This window comes from Crocuta crocuta, unplaced genomic scaffold (assembly GCF_008692635.1).
Source record: "Crocuta crocuta isolate KB4526 unplaced genomic scaffold, BGI_CrCroc_1.0 scaffold93, whole genome shotgun sequence".
Classification (NCBI taxonomy): domain Eukaryota; kingdom Metazoa; phylum Chordata; class Mammalia; order Carnivora; family Hyaenidae; genus Crocuta; species Crocuta crocuta.
The window spans coordinates 8,374,511-8,398,858 of NW_027529641.1; the positions used below are offsets into that span (position 1 = coordinate 8,374,511).

The 24,348-nt window shown below is 48.8% G+C and overlaps 1 protein-coding gene across 4 annotated transcripts in view; it reads right to left on the bottom strand.

The window, feature by feature from the left end:
• APBA2 (amyloid beta precursor protein binding family A member 2) overlaps positions 1–24,348 on the bottom strand; it is a 210,523-nt gene that overhangs the window by 18,756 nt on the left and 167,419 nt on the right. For 2 of the 4 annotated variants that reach the window (XR_013334722.1, XM_077762405.1), the window contains exons 5-8: positions 23,532–23,568; positions 6,590–6,735; positions 5,597–5,632; positions 2,661–2,747 (exon numbers count right to left, since the gene is read on the bottom strand). Coding sequence is in view for 2 of the 4 variants with exons in the window: in XM_077762405.1 (XP_077618531.1) it covers positions 2,661–2,747; positions 5,597–5,632; positions 6,590–6,735; positions 23,532–23,568 (306 nt within the window). In the remaining 2 variants the exon portion in view is untranslated. The remainder of the gene's footprint in view (positions 1–2,660; positions 2,748–5,596; positions 5,633–6,589; positions 6,736–23,531; positions 23,569–24,348) is intronic. The other 2 variants (XR_013334723.1, XM_077762406.1) reach the window with 1 other exon arrangement.

The following is a 24,348-nucleotide window of genomic DNA, read 5'->3' on the forward strand; positions in this document are numbered from 1 at the left end:
ATATGGGGCGTCTGGGTGGTTCAGTTGGTTGAGCATCCAGCTTTGGCTCCGGTCATGATCTCACGGCTCATGGGTTCAAGCCCCGCGTTGGGTTCTGTGCTGAAAGCTCAGAGCCTGGAGCCTGCTTCGGATTCTGTGTCTCCCTCTCTCTCTGACCCTCCCCTGCTCACACTGTCTCTCTCTCAAAAATAAATAAAAACATCAAAAAAAATTTTTTTAAATAATAATAAAAAATAAAAATAAAAACACTTAGGTTCAGAATTTCTCAGCCGTGACACTGATGATGTTTGGGGTGGGTCCCTCTTCATTGTGAAGGGCTGTCCCACACACTGTAGGAGTTCAGCAGTGTCCCTGGCCTCTACCCACTAGATGCTAGTAGCATCTCCCCCTTCCTAAGCTGTAACAACCAAAACTATTTCCAGCCTTTGCCAAGTGTTGTCTGGGGGACAAGGTCACCGTGGTTGAGAATACACTGCTCCAGTGAACACAGCATTTCAGGGCACCAATTCACAGTCAAGGTGAATCTGCCTTCACCTTTGCCCCACAGCACCCTTCCACTGTTTCTTGGAGGCATGATGTCAGGTGGGGCTCATGGTCCATGCTGGAGGGAGAGCAGGGAGGCTGTCGGCAGGGAAGCCTGTCCCCACCTGATCACAGGTGGTCTGTGGCCCTGGAGAAGGGCTCCTTCCCTGCAAGACATGTGTTTCTCCCTAGCAGATGAGGAAGGCTCCAAGGCTGACCATTTTGCACAGACAAGTTCTTCCCAGGGATCCCAGGCCCCGGTCAGGGGACACTGAGGCAGCTCCCATGACTGATGGATGGGTATCAGTAGCCATTCAATTCCCTGGGCTCCTGGCAGGTCCATTACTCTTGATGGCTTTTGTTGTCTGACAGGACTCTCCACTGAACATCTTGCCCATGACCCCTGCCTAACAAGGCTGCACGTGAAGGCTCAGAGAAACTAATCAGTTGTTCTTTTATGCCTTTGTGTTTTCTCCACAAAAGGAAACTGGATGCTTTGGCAACCTCTGAAGCCCCTTTTCTTCCTCACAGAATCCATTTGTACAGCAGGTATTGCCCAGCGACTGTCATCTGGGAGCCAAGCTGTTTTCTGGCCAAGGCTATGGAGTGGTTTAAAACCACAAGGGCCACTTTTCAGAAAGGGGGACTGGAATTGGAGACGTGGCCGATGCTCCTCGGAATTTCCTGATTTCTGCCCACGTGCCCAGGGTAGAGTCATCTTCCTTATAGACGGAGGCGCACGTAGGAACTCACGACCTTCTAAAACATATATACTGTCTAGCTCTGTTTGTTGCAAGGGCCCAGGAACAACGACACACCCACAGCACTGAGCGCGGCCGGCACGCAGGTCTTTGTTTCTGTCTATCATTCCCCACGCTAAAAAGAACTCTGTGTGGCTCCCTGAAGAAATGGCTGATTCCAGGTCTGGGTCAGGGCAAGTGTAAAGGGAGCTCAGAACACTGCACTGCCTCAGAAAGCAAGAACGTGATCAGAGACTAGAGGGAAGATGTTAAAACCATACAGGACCCAGTTTAAAGGTCTCTGGCTGGCTGAATTTGGGATCACAGAAACACCAAAAAGAATAAAAGGAAGGTAACAGAGGTAACACAAGTTACAAAATAATCCATCAGTCTGCAGTGAAGAGAGAGAGAGAGAGAGAAGGAAACAAAAGGTCTTCTGCATAGATAAAGGTCTGATAATGCAAGTGGAGAGCGTGACCTGATTAGAAAATCACCATTTTGCGCTTCCAATGTTCAAGCCAACTCGAGCAAGATGATCACTGGATGCTAAAACCTTTAGGCAAAAAAGGGTGTTAGGGGATGGGGTACCCACATATCCAGTGACATCTCACAGATTACTTGCTGGTAACAAAGAAGTAAAGGGGTCATTACCCTGGCATCTGGCATCCTCAAACAGCCCAGTAATGGCGGGTCGGGCCCCAGAGTGAATGGGGCCTCCCTCTCAGCAAACCTCAAGCACACAGCATTGCCTGAGGCTTCCCGACCCGTCCCTCCATCTGTCTCATGCCCTTGGCCTCCTGATCTCTTTCTCCTTCTCAGCTCATAGGCCTTTATATCCTGCACGGCTCACTTCCTCCTCATGGCCCTGTCTTCTCCACCAACAGCAGCGGAAGGCACAGGAAAAATGAGCAGACGCTGGCCACGGCACATGGTTTATAACGTAGAAAATCTTAAGACAGGCCCCCGCGCCCAGGCCCCCTAGCTGGAAGACCACCCATTCAGAGGGCCGAGGGCTGCCACGGGATTTCCACTCTCCCACTCCATTCCCCAGACTGGGCATACAGATGTTTCAGGAGGGCCATTCTAGAATCCTGATGGTAAGCACACAGCTTCCAAATCCCCGCTTTCCTTCCCCTTCATTTCACCTATTTAATCCAGCTACAGCCAGCACACCTACATCCCAGGCATTTTTATCTTCCCGGCCTGATGCTTCTCGGCCCCCTGCAGCTTGCTGTAGAATCCACAACCCATTCAAGACCCAAGGTCCGGAGCCAACGGTCCTCAGTCCTTGGGGACAGCCATTCAGCTCATCCCAGAGGGAAAGTTCTCCTGCAGCTAGAGGTGGGAAGTTAGGGGTTTAATGACACAATTTTAAACAATGGTCTTTAAAACGCTTACCTGTGTGTCTGCATTTAACACCTTGATCCTCTGGGTGGAGATGAAGAGATCCACTTCGGTCAGAGTCTGGGCATCCCCCTCCGAATTCTAAGAAAGGACAGTGGATACTGTTACAAATTAAAAAAAAAAACAAAAAAACAAAAACTAACTTGAACAAAAGCCTGACAATTTTACTAATGACCCTGAGCGCCCCTAGAGGGAAATGCTACCCCAGCTTGGAGATGCCATGGGAAATCTAAATTGCACGCCGCCTTCCAGCGCAATCTGTAGCGAAGTGAGTTCTAAAGGCAGTTTGCACAGGGCGTGAAGGAGGAGGGAGGAGACAGCTTCCGGAAGCCTGAGCATAGAGGGGGGCTGGACGCCTGGGGTCTTATGTCCCAGCATCCAAAGCGCAGCCCTTCCATTCCCTAAAAAGTAGGCCGGCCTGCTGACCCTTATCAAGCCTGGTGAAAGCACAGGGTCTCTGTTCTCAGGCTACATGCGTTTCCTGGATTTGGGATTCCAAATATCCCCAAGAAATAGGGAAGAAATTTTTAAAGAAATTGGATTAGATTGTCAGCATCTTCTTCTGATTTAAATAATCCTAGTCATGTCAACCGGCCCCAGCAGGCTTAATGCTGATCTTTCCAAAAACCCTAAGGGAAGTAAGACTCCAGCGGGAGTCAGTGCTGCCCTCCCAGCATCAGAGAAACCAGAAAAAGCTGCCACACAAATACCCCTGCTTTGCCAGCTCCCAGAGTACCTTCATCATATGGCCATTTCTGATGTGTACATGGAATGTTCTAGAAGCTCAGTGAACTATTTATTCAGGGTCTGCCCTCAACCAGGATAGCCTGTTATTGGATTTTACATCCATGGGAATCCTAATTACTGCTGCACAGTGGCAATGAAATACAAATTCTTTTCATGTACCCACTGAGGTAAGTAATTCTTTGTGGTCACTAGGGGCCCACAGTGGCATATCTTCCACTTCAAAAGAGCAGAAACTGTGATTTAATTCCTCACTGAAAAATCTGAAATCAGGAATCCCCCTGCTGACGATTCCTCAAGAATTCGAGAGTCACAGAGAGGCCCTGTAATATTGATAAATTTTTATTTTAGCTCCGTTTTCAAGGGAAGCAGTCTTTGGGGCTTTCAGCCCACCATGAGATGACACTGCTTTTAACTGATTTTAAAGAGAACAGAGTTCAAAATAATCCAGGTGAAAATACTCTGCAGGAATGTAGAGAAACTACTCTTTCTCCGATTTGAGAAACCGGGTTATATCCTACAACCACGTGCTTTTAAATGTTACAGAGTGGGGCTGTTCCTCAAAATCTTCTTACTAAAAAACAAAATAAAAGAGGTTGGGCCAGAAGCAAAAAAAAAGGAAAGAAAAAGAAAGAGAGAGAAAGAGAAAGAGAGAGAGAGAGAGAGAGAGAGAGAGAGAAAGAAAAGAAAGGAAGAAAAGAAAAATTGCAGGTGGATTTGGTGTCAGTGACAATTTCTGCAGGAAGCTTGAGCACTGTGATGTACTTGATCACAGAACAGGGGACATGCACATGCAGCTGAATGAGCTCAGACTGGGGGTGAATGGATGAAGCCAAAACCTGATCAATAACAGCCAACAGCAAAGCTCCCACCATTGCACTCTCTGCTGGAAGAAAGGGGGAGTGGCAAGACCATGAATCCAACAGAGGGCCAGCAGACAATGGGGTGGGCATGTCTGTGAATTGGAGAGCGTGACCCCACAGTCACCAGCAGGTTAGCTGTGTGGGGATGCTGCTTACCCCTGGTCCTGGGCTCCCATCAGCACTTGCCTGGCCAGGTGTGAGCACACCAGAAAAGGGGCCCTCAGCCATTATCCTGAGTATCCCCTTGCCTGAAGGGAAGAACAACTCTCCGTGGATATAACCGGCTGGCTCAGCTGGCTGCAGAGGCTGTTCTGAGCTGGGTCGGCCTGCTCCCAGCCCAGTCGGGCTCTCTGGACTACAGAGCTGAGGACCAGGCATGACAGAGACCTGTTCCAGCTGCCTGGTTTTTGGGCACAGGGGTATAGGGGTGCACCAGGCAACTGCAGGCAAGGGACCCCTCCTCCTTGGTGGGATGGGGGAGCATACCCCAACTGCAGGTCAGCAAAGCCAACCCATCTGCACTGCCTGGAGGCTCCCAGCAGCAAGCCAGCTTGGGCAGAGGGAGACAGCTGAGTTTTTGCCTCTCCCACAGCTCAGGGAATCCAAGGAAACACCACTGGGCAAAGAGCAAATGTCACCGGGAGAGAAGTCTCACAACAGGAGGAAGGGAGCCCCCAGGCAGGTTCCTCTTGCCACACGGCCAGGAAACAGGTATTCTAGATGAGGATGGAGGTCTAAACCTCTTGCTGTTTAAGCAACAAGCCTGCACCAAGTCAGTGCCTTCCGACACCAAGTGTTTGGGATTTCCTGTACTGGGAAGACCCAGCATTTACTAAATGACCAGCTTTACAAACAAATGACTAGGGGTCACCTCAGTTTTTTTTTAAAGTTTGCTCACGCTCCAGAAACTCTTATCATGGAGAATGCAACTCATGGGCAAACTGACCTTCTCATCATCCCGATTTAGTAATTAAATGTAATGAGTCTTTAAATATCAGAATTTAAATTAATCAGTTCCGTACCGGAGGCCGAAGCACTTAATGTGTCACATGTAAAAGCCATCTAGTGAAACAGTAACATCACAGCATTAACCACGTTCTGGCATGAGAGACTGTACAAGAAATAGGGCAATGATGAGGTTCTTCTGTAATGGGTGGTTAAAAAAAAGTATCTGTGGTTTTGTTCAAAAGCCTACTATTTATCTACCAAGGGAAGAGGAAAAAGCTGTTTGCCACATGATTTGTGTTCCTACAAACAGGACCACCCCCCAAACTGCACAGGACAAGGCCCAGAAGCACAAGCAAATCCCTTGGTGCTACACACCGCTTTCTTCTTGATTTTAGCAGCCTTTTGCATCCTCTGGGCAGCATGTAAGAGAAAAGAAAAACAGACAAAGGAAGAGAAGGAAGGGCATCTAAGTTATTTTAGACTTAGAGTCAACAGCCTGGGACTCAGACCTTGTGCTTAGAGGGAGGGGGCAGGGGCAGGATGGGGGCATGGCCGCCACCTCAGGGAGCACACACACGTCCCCCAAGTGCTGGAAATTACCAAGAGCCACCCAGATCTACGAGGGCAAGACTAAGGACAGAGATGCAATGGGCTGGCAGAAAAGCGTCAGGCTCTAAGGCAGGTGAGCAGGACTGGGGTCCGCGTAGGAAGGTCCTGGGCTCTGCGCTTCTCTTCTCCTGACCACAGGGGCACACACCGCAGACCCCTTTGCCTCCATAAAGGAGGTCAGTGAGGACAGGGGAGGGGTCTGACACGGTTTCCCACCCCACAGGGGCTGGTAGCATCCACAGACCCCGAGCTGCCCAGAGGGGGCACCTCCTCAGACCACTACACCCTTCCTCCCTTGACCCCATTAGTTTTGCTGACTTGATCTCATCTTTTCCCTGCCCGGCTGCACCCACCATTCAAAACCAGCAACTCAGTGGGTACCCAGAGCAACAAGAACGTCAGAATTTTCTATTTAAATAAAAAATGTGATTTCTTTGTTTACCCTTCTGTAAGCACTTTGATACCAAAGACACACAGATCGTCAAAACGGGATTTGAGCATCCATGCAAATGTGTTTTATGAATGCAATGTGTGGAACCTTTAAAAATCATGTCTCCAATGGCCGGGTGGTGGTTCCTCATTAAGGAGCCAGCGGCCTCTGCCCCCAGCCCAGCATCCTTCTAGACAGGCCAGAGTCTCCCTTGGCTTCTCCAGGTGGCTCAGGTATTCCTGCTCTCCGTGCTGAGGGTGGTGGGGTCCCCCTCCCCCACTCCAGTGCCTCCCCAAAGTGAACCAGGGCTCTGCTGAGCCCACCAGTACCTTGACCCGGCTGACGGCCTCCTGTGCCTGCATCATTCTGATGTTTTTGGAAGGGTTACGTTCTGAGAGAAGCTGCGTGGACCCCAGGTAGTTGGCAGCAAAGATGATCCCATCAATGAGGTCTTCTGGTTCACAGGGCCCTGGAACTGAAGAGGGCACAGTTAGCATCTTCCCAGAGGACAAAGGGACAAGGCACCAGGGACAGTGGAGAAAGGAGAAGGGCTGAGCCGTCGCCCACCTGCAGGCAGCAGCGGGAGGTCTCTTCCTTCCCACATCACTGCACAGTGCATGGCCCACGTAGCTTCACAGAGTCAATACCCAGGTCAGACAGGTCCACATGCGTGGTACAGGAGCACAATTTCAGGTCACTCAAGCCACCTCGGCCTCCATGGTGACAGCCACCTGCTACAATCCCAGAGATGCCCTTTCTCCAAGTGGGCAGCATTTCCATGCCTGCCCCAGAGCCCTCTGGAACTCAGGACAGTGAGCAGAAACTGCTTGCTACCCTACAATTCTTCTGGGGCTTTCTCCTCCTCCTCTGCACTGTAGGGTTCTGGTCTTGTCACACGCCTCAGTGGCTCCCCCCCCATCCCATACACCTCAGGTCCAGGCTGGGTAACGTGGTCCTCACTCCACCTGCTGCCTCTAGGCCAGAGCTGTCAATGGAACTTTCTGCCATGATATGGAATGGTCTATCTTCTTGCTGTTCAGTACGAGAACTGCTAGCCACGTGTGGCTTTGGGGCACTTGAATTGTGGCTACTGCAAGAGGAACTGAATTTTTTATTTTATGTTTTAAGTTTTAAGTTATGTTTTAAGTTTATTTATTTATTTTGAGAGAGAGAATCCCAAGCAGACTCCACACTGTCAGCACAGAGCCCTATGCGGGGCTCAAACCCACAAACCTGCGTCAAAACCAAGAGTTGGACGCTTAACCAACTGAGCTACCCAGGAGCCCCAGAGGAACTGAATTTCTTACTCTTATGCAACCTAATTAATTTCCATAGAAATAGCCACATGTAGGTAGTGACTCCTTTCCTGGATGGGGAGCTGGAGGTAAGATGAGCAAACCTTTTCTGTGAAGGGCTGGATGCAAGATATCTTGGGCTTTGTGGTCTGTCTGTAATTAGTCACCTCTGCACCCATAAAACAAAAGCAGGCATAGGCAAGATGTCTAGTGAGCAGGCACAGCCCTGGGTCCATAGTCTGTAACCTGCAGACCATCACTCAGCCTGCCTCTGAGACCCACCACCTTCCTTACCAGGTCACGGCCTTCTTCCCTCTCCCTGCCTGCCTCTGGCTAGACCCCTCCTTCTGAGGACCCTTGGCTCTGGCTCTCAGGTGCCCTTTTGCTCCAGCATCCACAGGGCTGGCTATCCTGCAGCTCCCCGGGCCCCACGGCCAGCAGTCCCCTCTGCCAGCTCAGCTAGCCTGGATGCCATCACCCACCAGTTCCATAACATCTGCAAACTGCCCTTGACCCCCTGCCCCTGTCCCAGGGACTCAACAGGACTCCAAACACCCATTCGCTGGGGGGCCTGCAGCTGCAAAGAGAGCCGCCCAGCAAGGCAAGTTGGTTCCATTACAAATCCATGGGCCAGAATGCCCTCAGAATTCGTTGGCAACTCTGACAGGGTCCTCTGAGAAGTACCTCCTCTCCCTCTGTGCAAGCGCCACTTTGTAGCTTACCCCATGTCCTGGAACTTCCAGCTGTCCCTCCCTTCGCTGTACCTGACAGAGCGTCACCTCTGATCCCCGAGGGACAGGCAGCTAAGCAGCCTTCCTTCCTGCACAGGGTTCTGTGCAGTGGAGGGTCCCCCCTGGGGGCTGAGGATCACCTGTGATTCCATCCCTCTCAGAGCCAAGTCCTATCAGTTGGGTCTTCTCAGGGCTTTTAAACACCCTCCCGTGTCCCCAGGCGGCTTCAAAAGGCTCCTTCACTCATCCCCGCCTCCAGTGGGCCCCCTCCCTCCTCTCTCTCGAAAGCAAATATCCAGAAAGAACTGCCTCAGCAACTTAGCCTGGCCTCTATGTCCTGCTCCAATGCGCCCAACGCTAATGCTGCACATGACCTCAGTGCCCTCACATCCAGTGGGCCTTCTGGTCATTGTGCCACCACGGCCTCCTTCCTGAGACACATCTTACCCACTTGTCTGTCACTCAGTGTCCTCCTCCATCTCTGGCTGTTCTTTCTCAGCTCCCTGCAGGCACCCCCTCCTCCACGGGGCCACAGAATGCTGACATACTGGGGACCCAGTGCCTGGGGCTTCCATGACCACTTGCTGGTGAGGGAAACTGCAGTTCTCCAAACCCCAACCCAAGTACTCAGCAGCCTGCTTGCTGGCTCTCCTGGGGTGGCTCCATCTCAACAAGTCAAAGCAAAGCCCCAATACCCCAACTCCATCCGGGCACTGAGCCCGGTTCCTCCTCTTGGACGCCACCGCCCTCCCAGCTACACGGCCTTCACATCCATATCCAACCCACCCCCTGAGTGCTGTCCACTTTGCCACCAAACCTATCCTGAGTCTATCTTTCTCCAGTTGCCCATTTGTGTCACATCATTTCCTGTGTTGAAGCCCTAAGCCCCAATGTGATGGTATTAGAAGTATGACTTCTGGGAGATGATTGGGTCAGGAGGGTAGAGCCCTCATGAATGGAGTCTGTGCCCTTATAAAAGGGACCCCAGGGAACAACCTTGACCTCTTTCTGCCACAGGAGGACACAGAGAGAAGACCATCTGCAACCCAGAAGGGGCTCTCACCAGAATTCGACCACACTGGCACCCTAATCTTGGGCTTTCACCCTCCACGACTGTGAGAAATCAATGTCTTGTTTATAAACCCCAGTCTCTGGTGCTTGGTTACAGCAGCAGGATGGAGACATGAATCTTCCATGCACAGACCATGCTGCCACCAGAGGGTCCTTCTAGATGGGAGACCTCATCTTTTTCCTCAACGGCTATAAACTTCAGGGGGCCTCTGATTGCTCTCAGGACATGGGTAGAAGTCCCTGAGTCCCCAAAACACAGTCCTCCAGTTCAGAGGTATGTGCCCGTGAGGGGTCAAGGGGAGTTTCACTGGCCTCTGTCATCCCAATGTCAGCAGACCCCAGAGTCTGGGGCTCCGGCTTCCGTTCCCCGACTGCACACCCACCCCAGGCTGTTCAGGTGCCGGGAGGCCAGTGCGTGGCCCACAGTGAGCAGGTTGTCACCCTGATAAGTGAATGTGAACCAGGCCCACCCTGGGTTCAGGGAAAGTTTTCTAAATGACTGAAACTTTAGTTCTCTTTAATCCACAGGAGAAAGGGCACACAGCCAGGATGCCTCGGGAGGGAGCACGTGCATCAGGCTGTCACTGGAACAAACCTCAGCTCTGTGGACTTGAAATTAAAGCTCCGAAACGGGTCACAGCATGTGTGCATTAGTCTATACTGTCTGCCTCAAGATCCATACCCAGGGGCACACACATCAGACTCACACATGAGGAAACCACAGATGCGGAACTGCTGCCATCTCTTCCACACCAGTGCAACAGCTCCTGCACTCAAGCCGAGTTTATAAAGTGCTTTAATTTTTTTAATGTTTATTTTGAGAGAGAGAAAGACAGAGGTGAGCAGGGAGGGGCAGAGAGAGAGGGAGACACAGAATCCGAAGCAGGCTCCAGGCTCTGAGCTGTCAGCACAGAGCCTGACATGGATGGAGGGCTTGAACCCACGAACTATGAGATCATGACCTGAGCTGAAGTAGGACGCTTAACCAGCTGAGCCACCCAGGCACCCCTTATAAAGTGCTTTAGAACAAGGTGAAGTATTCTGAAGTTTGAAAGAAGCCTATTAGTAATAACAGGCCCTGGCAGGTCCCAACTTAGGAATGCCCCAGGTCATGCCCCATGGTATGGTAGGGGCCCTCCCATCATGACCCACTGCCCTGGGGACCCCTTCCCTTTCTCCCCCTGACCCTGACAGCCTCCACAGCAGCCTCCAGAAGATGTACCCCTTCCTCTTGGATGCTCAGATGGTTTACTCCAGGGATCTTGGACAACACTTGTGGAAGCCTCCAGCAAACTGTCAGGGAACCAAGCCCAAGGCCCCAGTCCTGAGCCCCCCAACCGTCTGAAGCCACTAATGCCTCAGGGTCTCCCTGGCCCTCCCCCATAGAGGATACTCTGGGGACTTCCACAGGCTGCTGGCAACACTTCTCGGCAAGCCTGAAGCCCCTTGCCTGGCCCAGCTCTGCAGGAGAAAATCTCCTGCTATAGAGCTAAGAGAAGGGGTCCCTTCAGGAGACTTGGGCTGGGGGCTGAGTAGGGGGAGACATGACAAAGGAGGGCCCCTTTCCTCCAGTGTCCACACTGAGGGTCTGGAGGGGCAGAGCTGCCCTTTGGGGTGGCCTCCCCCCGACATCCATTTCTCTGGCAAAGCTCTTTCCACACAGGGGACATTGCTGCGTCTGGAGGAGGCTGCCTAAGATGGGGTAGCGGGGTGCACAGTGCTCCACAGCCTCAGGGGGTCAGGGAGGGCAGAGGGGGGATGGGTGCAGGGGGCCTCAATGGGTGGCATGAGAGCCTGGTGGTGGAGGTTGGGAGCTGAGGTAAGGTGGGCTGGAGGGTCCAAGGGGCACCCTAGCTTCTGGTAGGTCTACAAGCTCTCCGTTTCGGTGGTGAAAAGACACCCAAGAAGAGCACGCGGACCCCTGAAGTACATACCGATCAAACATTTCTCATGCCACTGTTACCGCCACCTTCCCCAAAGGTCAGTGCCAGCGGCCGTCCTCTGTCGTGGGATGGTGACTTCTCCTCCGTATCCCTCCCGGGCCACCCACTCTGGCCTCCAGCCCAGTCGGCACCGGTGGGAGAGAGCCAGCCCATCACAGGCACCTGGGTGGTGGGACCTCCGAGGGCTCCTCCCACACCCCCTCACTGAAAGTCCAGCACAAATCTACAAGCCCTCACACATACACTCACACACATACACACACATGCCCATGCATGTACATGCACACGCATGAACACCTACAAACCTCCTCACGCAGGAGCAGCGCCTATGGCTCAGACTCCCCGGGGCCACACCTCATAACTGGGCCTGTGCACCCACGGGGGAGTCGAGATGAAATGGCCACTATATCACCTGGCCCCGCAGATAGAATGTGGTGCTTTCTGTGGGCGGGCACCTTAAATTATCAGGGTAATAAGGCACCTGTATCACCACAAGCCCAGAACCAGAGGAAGAGGAGATCTGAAGACAACGTTGAGACCCAAGAGGAAGGAAAGCCCAGTAGCAGGGGGCCTGGCACCCCGCATCCCCTGGAGTGAGGCCCTGCTCTGTGACCAGCAACTTCACCCTCGTGGGGAGAGTGACAGCAGAGACGCACGGCTGATCTGATCTCCAGCATACAAGATCGGCCCCTCCCGGCCATCTTAGGAGCAAAGCCCTCTGGGAGGCCAGGCCAGCACTGGCTTTCTCACACAGCCCCAGGTCACAAGGGCGAGACCCCGCCTGCTCCTTCCTCCTCAGGTGCCTTGGTCCTCACTCAGGAGATGAAAAACTTTCTCCAGCTGGCCAGGGCTGGGGGCACCGAGGGAGGGGAGGAGGGGACGGGAAAGGGGTGGCTGCAGAATGGGGAGAGGTATGGAGGGAGGAATCCCTCCTGTCCGTCCACCAGCAGCCCTGGTGTGCGCTGCAGGTGCACCGGCACCTGTCACTAGCTAGGGAAGACAGATGTCACCCCCACAGAGGGCAAGGGGACTGCCGGGCACATGGCAGCAACTTCCACCCTGCCTCTCAGGGCTTCTGACTGAAGTATGTGCAGTTTTACTGTCTCACCCCATCTTCCCCTCAGGCCTCATTCTCTGCAGTGAGTGTGGTTCCAAGCGCCCATCATTTTGCCCAGGTTCACCCCACAGCCAGGCCCAAGCCACCCATCCTCCCTGCAGTAACCATTACTGACCAGTAGATGGTGCTGCTGCGTTCTGTGGGAAAGTCTGAGTGGTCCTTGTAGCCTAGGGTAACCGCCCACCCACACCCTGAGCCAGCACCCACACCCTGAGCCAGCACCCAGGGAGTACCTGGGCCTGCGCAAGGGTCCTCATGCCCTATCTGTGGGGTGGGAGTCGAATGGCACTCCGTGGAGCCCATCCCTGGGGGTAGGAGGTAGGCCTTGCTTTTTTTTTTTTTAACATTCATTTAAGAGAGAGAGAAACGGAGTGCAAGCAGGGGAGAGTCACAGAGAGAGGGAGACACAGAATCCGAAGCAGGCCCCAGGCTCTAAGCCGTCAGCACAGAGCCCAACAGGTGGCTCAAAATCACAAACCGTGAGATCATGACTCGAGCCAAAGTCAGAAGCTTAACTGACTGAGCCACCCAGGTGCCCCTGCCTTGCCTTTTGAATTGACTCCCACCCTCTGAAGCCACTGTCTTTTACCAGTTCCCAGGGTGACCTTGGGCAGCTCGCCAGAACTTTCTGAAGTTCACTTCCTGTTTAAATCTATATCCCTGAGTAGATACATTAAAAGTTGGCTCCATCTCCCCCACCAGATCAGGGGGCATAGACTCCCATGTGTGAGGACACCCCAAGACGGGCAGTGGGGTCCAAACCAGCACCCATGGACGCCTGCTCCCTGAGAAGAAGCTAGTGAAAAATTCAGATGCCACTTCCTCCGGCTCCCTCTGCTAGAGGTTCTTGTCATTCCTGCCCTGTTCTTTTTTTCAAAAAGGAAACAATACAAAACAGTGCCTCCAGCATCCTGCCTGCCTGTCAGACCCACTCCTACCTGCACATTTATTAGGAAGCCGAGAATTACAGCAGCTGGTGTAGAAAGGGGGGTCTTTCAGGTTCACAGATACTGCTCTCAACTCCAATCGTGAAACGCTGAACCAAAAATCAAACAGCTTCATTACAATACCAAAGCAGCTGGTCCTACATGTTTGAGCACAAATTGCTCTAATTTGGCCCAACTCTTGAACTAACCCTATGCCAAGACCACCAGAGGGAGACAGAACAAAAGAATAAAGAGATTTAAAGGAGATCCCATCTCCCCAGAGAGTGATTTCTCCTTTTTTATTTTCTTGATATGACATATATTATACAAATGTAAGTGTATGTAGAATTTATCTGCCAAGTTTGGACAAAGAAGACTAGAGCTCCTTCCTGCTGGGGAAGCCTCCATATGAAAACATTTATTGGAAAATCTAAGCCCTGCTGACCTCTCTAGACAGGGAAGGGGTCGGGGGAGGATCCCACAGAGTCAGGCTTTGGAGCCCTGTCCCTGACACCTTTGGGGGCAATGATCATGAGGTGGGTGATGGGCAGAGGCTTCAAACCAGTAGCCTGGCCACAGGTGACTGCATGAACTCCAAGACCTGTGCCTTCTTCTCCCTGTGTTAGAGGCAGGGGGCAGTTGTGTAGGGCCAGAGCACAGCCAAGGATGGGAGGGTGGGTGTGCATCTGAAAGGTCACTGAGCCCCCACCCCTCTGAGTGTCACAAAGGCATAGTTCCACTCAGTCCTCAACAACTCATGAAGCAGATCTCAGTGTCCCAATTTTACAAATGAGGACAGGACACATGGGGTCAAATGGCTTTGCACAAGACCACTGACACTGATTCAGGTACTAAGCATTTTTTTATTGTGAGGACAGAAAACATGGAGCTCACAGGCTGACCACCAGTCACACAGTCACCAAATAAATGCATCAGGATGGCCCATCATGAATGCCATGGAGGAAGGACACTGTCCCAGGGAAGAAGCAACAGGGAAGCCTGCCCTCTAGAGGAATTTGGGGCAGCTGCTCCTTGCGCTCAGGTCTGGAGGATGCAAAGGAATCAAAAAAGCCAAAGACAGAAAGAAGAGATCTTTCCAGCTCAGGCAAGAGCAGATGCAAAGGCCCTGGGTGAAAGAGTATAGCACCTTACAAGAAGTACAAAATGTTCAAACTGGTGGGTGGGCCAGCAGTCAGAACAAGCTGGGGCTGCAGAGAGTGCTGGCCAGTCATGGGGGTCCTGGAGCTACACCAAGGACTGTCACTACAGAGTACTGGTCAGGGAAGTGGCCTGACCACTCTGTTTTTAGAAAGCAACTGTAGCTATGGAGAGGCAAACCGCAGAGAGGAAGAAGGGAGAGCAGCTGGGAGGCCACTGCAGCTGTCCTAGCAAGTGAGTGATGGTGATGGTGATGATGATGGTGTGCATGAGGGTCATGATCATGCCAGAGAGATGACAGACTGGATCCATTCTGGAGGTTCAATCCAGTCTGAAATAGGAAGCAAGGATGAGGAGTGCTGGAAAGCAGGTTGTGTGACTGGATGGACAGAGCTCAGCTCACTGAAGAAGGGACCCTGGGAGGGGGCTGGGCTTGGGGATTCTGGGCGAATCTAGATGCAGGAACCTGAGCTCCTTCCAAAGAAGCTCAGGAGGCAGCTGGACTCAGGAGTCCAAATGACCTGAATGTTGGTGGCAGGTGAAGCTGCAGACACAGAAGAATCCTTGGAAGAAGGGGTGAGGCCGGGTGGGGAGAGGGCCCAGGACCCAGCTCTGCCAATCTCCAGAACTCTGTGCCCAGGGGGCATCCCCAGCTATGCCCAAGCTGGCGGGAGGAGAACAGAGCCCTCATGCTTCTGGTGCATAGTGACCAGGAGCCCAGCGGTGACCTCAGAGAGCTGCTTTGGAGGACACCAGGGCAGGGCGGGAGCCAGCCAGGGGGCTGTGGAGTGCAGGGGAGGTGTACATTCCCAAAGTCTGATGTAGAAAAAGAGGAAGGAGGACTGGTGGCTATGGACACATGCGGGTTGGAACAGATGCACTCAGAAGCCAGCAGAGGGGAGAGTGGAAAATACAGGAGAGCAAACACGTCAGATCCAGTAAGGTTCAACAATGCAGATGGAGACCCAGTCTCAGCTGGGAAGAGGGGCCACAGCCCTCTGAGGAGAAGCTACAGGCAGAGTGCCAAGGCCATGTGCCAAGCAAGCCATAGAGAGGAGTGCAATAGCTGGCCTAGGAAAGGTGTCAAGAATAGGCGAGGAGGCAGGAGGGAATGAACCTCAGCGTTGTAAAATTGGACTTCGGTCAGACCTCCTCCCCGCAGACCTGGGGCATGGTCTCCAGGCTCTGGAAGGGTTGTCCTTGCCCTGAATACCACCCTACCACCACCACCACCACCACACCAGCGTGTCCCAGAGCCAGATACCCCTGCACTGCCATGCACTAACTCATTACCATCTTACCAAATGTAAGATGAAGTCACTGGCTGACAGGAGGAAGAGAAAGAGTCAGGGAAGGTCAAAGCCAAGCTCAACATAGTACACAGATCTGCCCAAGGCAGGTTCGAAGCATAAGTTTGTACCTGGGGAGAATTATTACCCAGAAAAAGGAAAATAAATACCAAAATTGGCAAAAATGGGCAAAGGCATAGACAGAGCTGCTTGCTACAGCACTATTTATAAGAGCAAAGCCCTAGAAACCGCCCTAATGTTCCTGCATAGGGTATATCCAGCCACACAGTGAGGTCTATGGAGAAGCACAGAACACCTCTATTACTGGTCTGCACTGTGTGGAACTTTGGCAAAAATCTCCAGGGTTTAGTGTTAAGTGTAAAAAGCAAGATGGAAAAAGGGGTGTCTAACTCATTACCATTTATCTAAGAAAGGGGGAGAGTTACCTAAGATAATTAAAATATGTGAAATGTTAAAACTGGTTATCTCTACTGAAAGGAATGGATTTGGGGGGTGGGGTGCAATAATAGGGTAAGAAACTAGACATCTTTGCTTACACCCTGTTTTGTATACTTAACTTTAGAACCATGTAATTATTTAATTATAAAACCAAATTCAGTGAAAAAAGCAGATTCCTAAGAATTAAAAGAAAAATGCATCTAAATGTGTATGCATTTGTGACATGATAATGAAGAGAAGAACTATTCTGAATGATTTCAAAACACAGGAAGTTGATGGCACATTCCTCCCCGGCTATCCTCTAAAGACCAAAGTCAATGCAAATGAATCTTGAATTGTATCTAATCACATGTCCTTGGCAATTCTGGTCTTGTTATTCTGAGACTACTGTATGACTGAAGAAATAAAACAGATGCAGAATTATGTTGATGTCCTTGAGAATGGGGATTTGGGTCATAAGAAAAAAAAGGTACAGATATAAAAACACTATAGTCCTGAAAATATGAATCCTGATGCATTTTATCTGAAAATCAGTATGAATCATGATGCACTTTTTAAAAAAACATATAGTATATTAGTTATCTATATACGTGTAACAAATGATGCCAAAACTTAGCACCCGAAAACAACAAATATTTATTATCTTAGTTTCTGCGGGTGGAGAATCCAGGGGCAGCTGAATTGAGCACTTCTGGCTCAGGGGCTCCCCCAAGACTGCGGCCGTTTAGAACAGAGGAGGCTCCACTTCCAAGTTCACTTATGAGGCTGTTGGCCAGAGGAGAGACATTAGCAGGATCTAGATTTCCCAACTGGTGTTTCAAATAGAGGCTTCTGCCATTTCATATACTAATATAAATGTAATGTGTGCCAAATAAAAATGCCAATAGGAATTTTTATTGTGTAACCAGATACGCTAATTCTAAAGTTTCTATGGAAAAAATAAATACGCAAGAGGATCCAGGGAAGTTCTGAAGAGGGGTGACAGCGATAAAAGACAGAAATTAGCCTTCCAGATAATAAAATGCACAGTAAATCCCCAGTCAAATAAAGCAGACTGGTCTGGAACCTCAATGGAGATCCAGAGGCAGACCTAAATGTATATGACAATTTATTATATGATAAAGGCAGCATTTCATTTCAGTGATGAAAAATTCATGGAACAGTTTTGGCACAAATAGCTGTTTGGAAGAAAATGCTTAAAATGTAACTCTTTCCGGATCCATATACCAAAATAAATTCTAGATAAATCAAATATGTAACTCATTAAAATAAAATCAGAAAAGTTCTACGAGGAAGAAAATAGTGGTAAGAGTGTAAAGGTCATACTAATCTCAAAAACTTAGGAACTTCAAAGGAAAAAGATGCATACAGTAGAGTACATAAAATGTTCAGCAAAGTAAAAACACAGAGGTTCCTCAAAAAGTTAAAAATAGAACTCCCTTATGATTCAGCAATTGCCCTACTAGGTATTTACACAAAGAATACGAAAGTACTAATTCAAAGGGGGTACCTGCAGGCACTCTGATGTTTATGGCAGTGTTACCTACTATAGCCAAATTATGGAAAGAGCCCAAGTGTCCACTGACTTGATGAACTGNTCATATGTGGAATTTAAGGGGGGAAAAAGGAGCAAAGGAGAAAAAAGAGAGAAGTAAACCAAAAAAGATTCTTAACTATAGGGAACAAACTGATGGTTACCAGAAGGGGAGATGGGTGGGAATATGGGTTAAATATGTGATGGGTATTAAGGAAGGCACTTGTGATGAACACTGAGTGTTGTATGCAAGTTCTGAATCACTATATTGTACACCTGAGGCTAATATTACACTGTATGTTAACTAACTGGAATTAAAATAAAAACTGAAAAAAAAATGCAAAAAAGCAGAAGACGACAGTAGCTTAGGGAAAACTTTTACAACATAAATCAAAGGGTAAATTTCCTTTATATGTAAAGAATAGTGCAAATCAATAAGAAACACCAAAAACCCAAAAGAGGAGTAGGCAAAGGAGACAAACAGACATCACACAGAAAAATAAACACAAACAGGTTGTAAACACATGAAATGGCACTTGGCTCCACTTCCAATGGAAGATGTGCACGTAACATCAACAATATACCACTTTTCATCCATTGGCCTGGCTAAGACCAAACGGTTGGATGGCATACAGTGTTGGTAAACTAGCATTCTCACACACACAACTAAGGGTGGCGTACCCATCTTCCTCCATGGCCATTTCTACCCAAGTTGGCATGTTGCAGGCTGTAACCCTACTGTATCTAGGAATGGCTTCTGTAAGAGAACTCATACACAGACACAGAGATATATCCATGACGCTACTCACTGCTGCATTGACTATAAGAAACTGAAAAATCCACAGAGGACTCATTAATACCCATCATACATACATGAACCTGAATCCTGGGCAGTCACTTAATAGTTAGGTACTTCTACAGATGTTATCTCCAAGATGTACCAGGAAATGAAAAAGCAAAGTGCAGTCTTTGCTTTTTCAAATAGTCTATTACACTATTTGTCCCAGTGTAATATCTATTTTTAAGAAAAGGGTCTCTAGCTTTGTATATGTCCAAGAAATTTCTGGAAGGATGCACAAGAGACTTAACAATAGCTTCTACTCCAGAAAGGGACTAGGGGTCAGGGATGGGTAGATGGAAAAGGGAAAAGTACAGGGATGTGCAGATAGAGAAGGGAAATAAGGATTTCCAGGGTAGAATGCATTTTTAATTCTTACGGATTTTGGCTTGATCTAAGCACTACTCAAAAATATCTTAACAAACCTCCAGTGAATAAAAGTTCCTATTTTAATATCTGTCTAATCCTTATTCATGATTCCATTTGTAAAACTGGAGACAAGATCAAATAATGTTTGTAAAAAAGGAAAGTCATTTTTTAAAGTTTATTTATTTTGACAGAGGGAGCGAGAGGGAGAGAGAAAGGGAGAGAAAGATGGAGAGAGAGTGAGAGAGGCAGAGAAAGAGGGAGAGAGAGAATCCCAAGCAGGCACCTCACTGTCAGGACAGATTCCCAAGCAGGGCTCGATCTTATGAACTGTGAGATCATGACCTGAGCTGACATCAAGAGTCAGACATTTAACTGACTGAGCCACCCAGGTGCCCCCAAAAAAGGAAAGTCATTTTGGCTTTCATAACTTCCCTTTCGAATGCTCTGGGCCCTTCTGGTCAAGGTTTAACCTTACTCCCATCCTTGTACCAATGGTATTCCAGACACATGCCCCCCATCCCTAGGGCTGGCCCCTCTGACAGGCTGAAGAAGAAGAGATGTAAGCTGCCTTCTTTTTAGGAGTCCCAAGTCCTCATTTTAAGAGGTTGGATCATAAGTTCCCAATACACAAAAATAACCAAGTGGCTTTATCACTATGAGGACCCCTAAAAGATGTAAGAGGCAAGCTCAGCAGGGCCAGGGGCCAGCACACAAGGGTGAAGTTGACAAGGTAGAGACAGGTTGTAAGGGACCCCCAGGCCCTGACACCTGAGGACATGAAACATCCTAGCACAAGTCTAGAGCTGCTGGTGGGGTGGGGTGGGGTGGGTCTCAGGACATCTTGCATAAGCTTTGACTGTTGGATTAGGAGAACAGTGTGAGGAACAGAATACGATCTATCAGCCTCTGTTGTTTTGTCCTGAAGCTGCTACTGTTAGACTCCACTGCTCGGGGCCAGTACCAACTTTTCGGCGGTATGGAAAAAAGCCCGTTACATACACTCATTCAGAGGTGGACAACCACCTAGTCCACTTGGACTCATGCCATTGCCAGCCTCCATGTCCCTCAGTAGGGACAAGCTGGAGGTCCCGCCATTCCTTGCCACTCCAGGATTCCTCCCCACAGGGAAGGCAGTGGGTCCTCTGTCCACTGGGCCCTTGCACAAGGTTCACTCTGCAGTGTCAACCTTTCTCGTCTGAGAGGAGCCAAGAGGATCAACAGGTCCTGGGGTGTTTTCCTGAAGACTGTGGTCATGGGGGCCTCTTCCCTCAGATGCCTCTGATGAGAAAGGGCTGTGACTCTGAGCCTGAGAGGGGCCAACAGCTCTGACCTCTGGAAGGTTCTCCTGTGGATTCTCTGGAATCTAAGCCAAGTGCCTTCTCCAAGTGAAGGCTCTTCTTTTTCCTTACCTGCTGCATGCTCAAGCAGTACAGTTTGGGGACAATGAGTACAGACTCCCACCTGGGTTCCAATCCTGGTTCTGCCACGTACTACCTGGTGACCTTGAGTACATGACTTAACCTCTCGGAGCCTTTTTACTCATCTGTAATAGCACCTACCTCTTAGTGTTATTAGGAGGATTGCTGAATCAGTATATTTAAGAACTGTGCCTGGCTCAAGGTAAGCACCCAAGAAGAATTCCCTGGCCTCAAGGATACCGGGGTGGCTCAGTTGGTTAAGCATCCAACTCTAGATATCACCTCAGGTCATCATTCATGGTGTGTGATATCAAGTCCAACATTGGCTCTGCATTGACAGTATGGAGCCTGCTTAGGATTCTCTCTCCCCCTCTCTCTCTGCCCTTCCCTGCTTGCTCTGTCTCAAAATAAATAAAGAAACATTAAAAAAATAATTCTCTGGCCTCATTATTGATGGTAGTGGTATATGAAGGCATGTTAAGGAGGCAGGAAACCCCTGGTGAGGAGCTTATGCTGCAAAGTACCCAGATATGGGTCTAAGATCAGCAGCTGTAAGACCACAAATGAGTTCCCTGAACCTCATTTTTCCTAACCGATAGGATGGGGGCAAGCATCTGCCCTTCCTATGGTAACTGCCCTGAAGTAGGTTCACAGCACATGTCTCTGGCACTGGAGCACAATAAGCCCACAGTCAATGTCAAGATGGTGTCTGTTGTCATTATACAGTGACTGTTATTGTTTTTTTCATTACTGTTAACAATGATTAGGTGTGAAATAAGGCATGAGCTGGCACTGAAGGCTATCCCAGATAAAAACCCCAAGGAGGTTTTCTTCCAGTGTGACTTCTCAGACCCAGAAGAGGTGGGAGGCCCACTTACCTGTCATAGTTACACTGGGTCTTCTCAGCTAATTAGACTTTCAAACAGAAGACTGAACAAGCCCTGGGGGTTCCCCAACACTTGAAATGCTTGCCAGCTGGATGGGGTGTAGAACTGGGGTAGACACTGGGGGCTTGCTCTCTCAATACTCATTTCTAGACCTTCTCCCCTGCCTTCCTGGAAAGCCAAATACTTGATCCTCCAGCCAACACTGAGTTTGACCAGGGCACTGGTCACATGATATGGCTCTGGCTGATGAGAGACAAGGAGAAGTCTATTCCACTAAACATACAGATTCACAAGGTCTCCTAAGTACAAAGAGACATGGGACTGCTTCCTCAAAAGGAATAAGGCAGGAGCCACCGTCTGCTAGCTGGATTCTTCTGTGAGTGTCCACATAGCTGTCCAGGAGTTAGGCAGGAGCCCAAGGGTATGAAACACCCATCAAGGAAGATGTGTGGAGCCGTCCCAGGTTAAGATCTTCATATTCTCAGACGCCAGTATCTCTGACAATCACTCCACGGACATGGCTAACAGGAAATTCTAAATTAAGGCTATCCACACTGGTTTGAGCTGGTCACAAGCAGCTTTAGCCAAACTGAACCGGTTTGGGGAATCCAACATTGTTTTGATTTTGTTTTGAACAGTATGAGCTGGTACAGAGAAGTCTTCTGGAATGCTAAAAGTGAGAGGTACTTCTCAGAGCACCTGGGCATTGATACGGCTTCCTGATCCTTCTCCACCACCCTCCTCTCTATCTAGGGGACTGACTCAAGAGCCAGGGGAATCTCATGTCCAAATCATTCCCCTAAGCAGTTTGAGTGAGCTCTGCCCAGATGACACCATGATACTTTGAAAAGTGAGCTTCTTGGACCCACAAGCGCCCACCTCACCAGAATAATGTGACTGGTACACCCATCATGGCATTCTGACCACCAAGGAAAGCATGTATCTTTCCCTCTTTATGAGATGCTGAGTCCTTTGAATCAGGAACCCAATCAATCCTACAGTGAAGGCATGGAATGGGTATTGTCTCTTCCTGCCAATCATCGGGTCCTGAAAAAAACCACAACTAGCCAGTTGGATGGGAATTATCATAACCTATTGTGATCTGATGAAAACCAATTTGATCCAGTTTTAACTTGCTAAAACTTACCTAGAACCACATGTAAACTACTGAGCAAAACCCATTTGAGCCTACCTGAATTGGTCAAAATGTAATCAAGTCTATTTGAATGGTGTAACATTGATACTGACAGTTCAAAACTGTTTTTTATATCCAGTTTGAGCAACACTGAGCCTACACTACATTGAACCAGTTGAAATTGGGTTGAGCCAATAAATTCGTTTTCAGTCAGTTTGAATTAGATCAGCCTGGTTCAAACTAGTCCCTTTGAAAGGGAATGGGGGTGGGGTCTCAGTTTCCCAGGTGTCAGTTCTTTACTAAAACAGGAAACCGAAGTAGGAAAGGTTTTAAAGTTATTTATCTATGAAGGCTGATTTACCTTACACCCGTAAATTTTCATAAAAAGTAATTATCAGCTTGAAAGAATTAATACAATTCACACTGTTTATTGTAACACTAGCAAGAGCAGGAAACAGCCTCCTGGCTGAAGAAAGATCCTATTTAAGAAGCTCCTTATGGCAATGTTGGAGGACCTTCGAAAGGAAGGGCCCAAGGTTCCCTGAAGCCCTTCAGACAATGCAAATTTGGTTCTACCAATAGACAAGCAGGCATGCTCCCCACATTTCAACAAGTGGTACAGAACAGATTGGTCTTAGTTTTTTGATTGAATGCTGACATGCAATATTAATCCCCTCAAAAAAGACAGGAGAACAGAGGGGAAATAAAGAGTCTAAAAAAGGAGTAACAGCCTGAATTTGGATGCAATTATATCCTCTGTAATCAAAAGTGTTAGATCATAATTAGCTGCTTATACAGACACATTTCAATCTATTAATTCAGTCATCAGTGACATGTGTGAGGCCATTACTGAGTGTGTAATTAAGTGGGATGGTCTACTGTTCCCTAATCAAATGAAGCTCCCCTCCCTCTATAACAATATGAGCTTACAAAGTGCTCAAACAACAAAATGCTTAAGCACCTTTTCTTATTATAAGACTGTTTTCACCTTGAAGGTGTGCTTTCTAAGCAACCTTTGCAGAAGAAAACAAAAGTAAAAATACCATTTCCTTGGAGAAAAAAATGCAACTGTTCCCAAAGAGAAAATTCAAAGTCACTTACCAGCCACAAAACTTGGAAATGATGCCACCTTCTTTGTCTGTTAGGAAATATGAAAAAAAAAAAAAAAAAAAGAAATAAAAGAAAAGAAAACAAACACATGACAGGTTTAAGTAGATGGCCCGTAAGATCTAGGCTGAGTACCATATGTGAAAAGTTAAACCCCACTGAGTAACTGATGTTCCTTAAAAGTCAGCTCCATAAAGCAAACCAATGTCATTCAGGCACCACGGTGTTTAGGCAGGACATATGGAATCAATCCCCATGAGAAAACATGGGGTACAAAAGGCCATCATCTAAAACTTATGGGCCTCCAGATTAGCCTGCCACTGCTAAAAGAGAGACTAGAGACCATACAATCAATGGTTCTCCAAGTGGTAGGCATGAGAATTAATTACCAGAGCCTGTCTTTAGAAGTAGATAAAGGAGATTGGACGTCACTCTATTGGGTGGCCAGAGTTATTTCATAAGCTGGAAAATCTCATCCAAACTATGTTCTCCAGTACAACTTATTTATTAAGGCCTCGTTTTAATAACCTTCATCAAGACAGTGTTAGTGTATACAGGATTGTTTTTCAAAACCATGTTGTTGGTTTAGAACAATGGTTCTCAGCCGGGATGATTTTTGTCCCCAAGGGGATATTTGGCAACGTCTGTAGACATTTTGGTTGTCACAACTTGGGGGAGGAGGTTGTGGGCTACTGGTAGAGGCCAGAGATAGTTCTAACCATCCTACAGTGAAAAGGACAGCTCTTCAGAACAAAAAATGTTTTGGTCCAAATGTCAATTGTGCCACTGTTGAGTAACCCTGGTTTAGAAC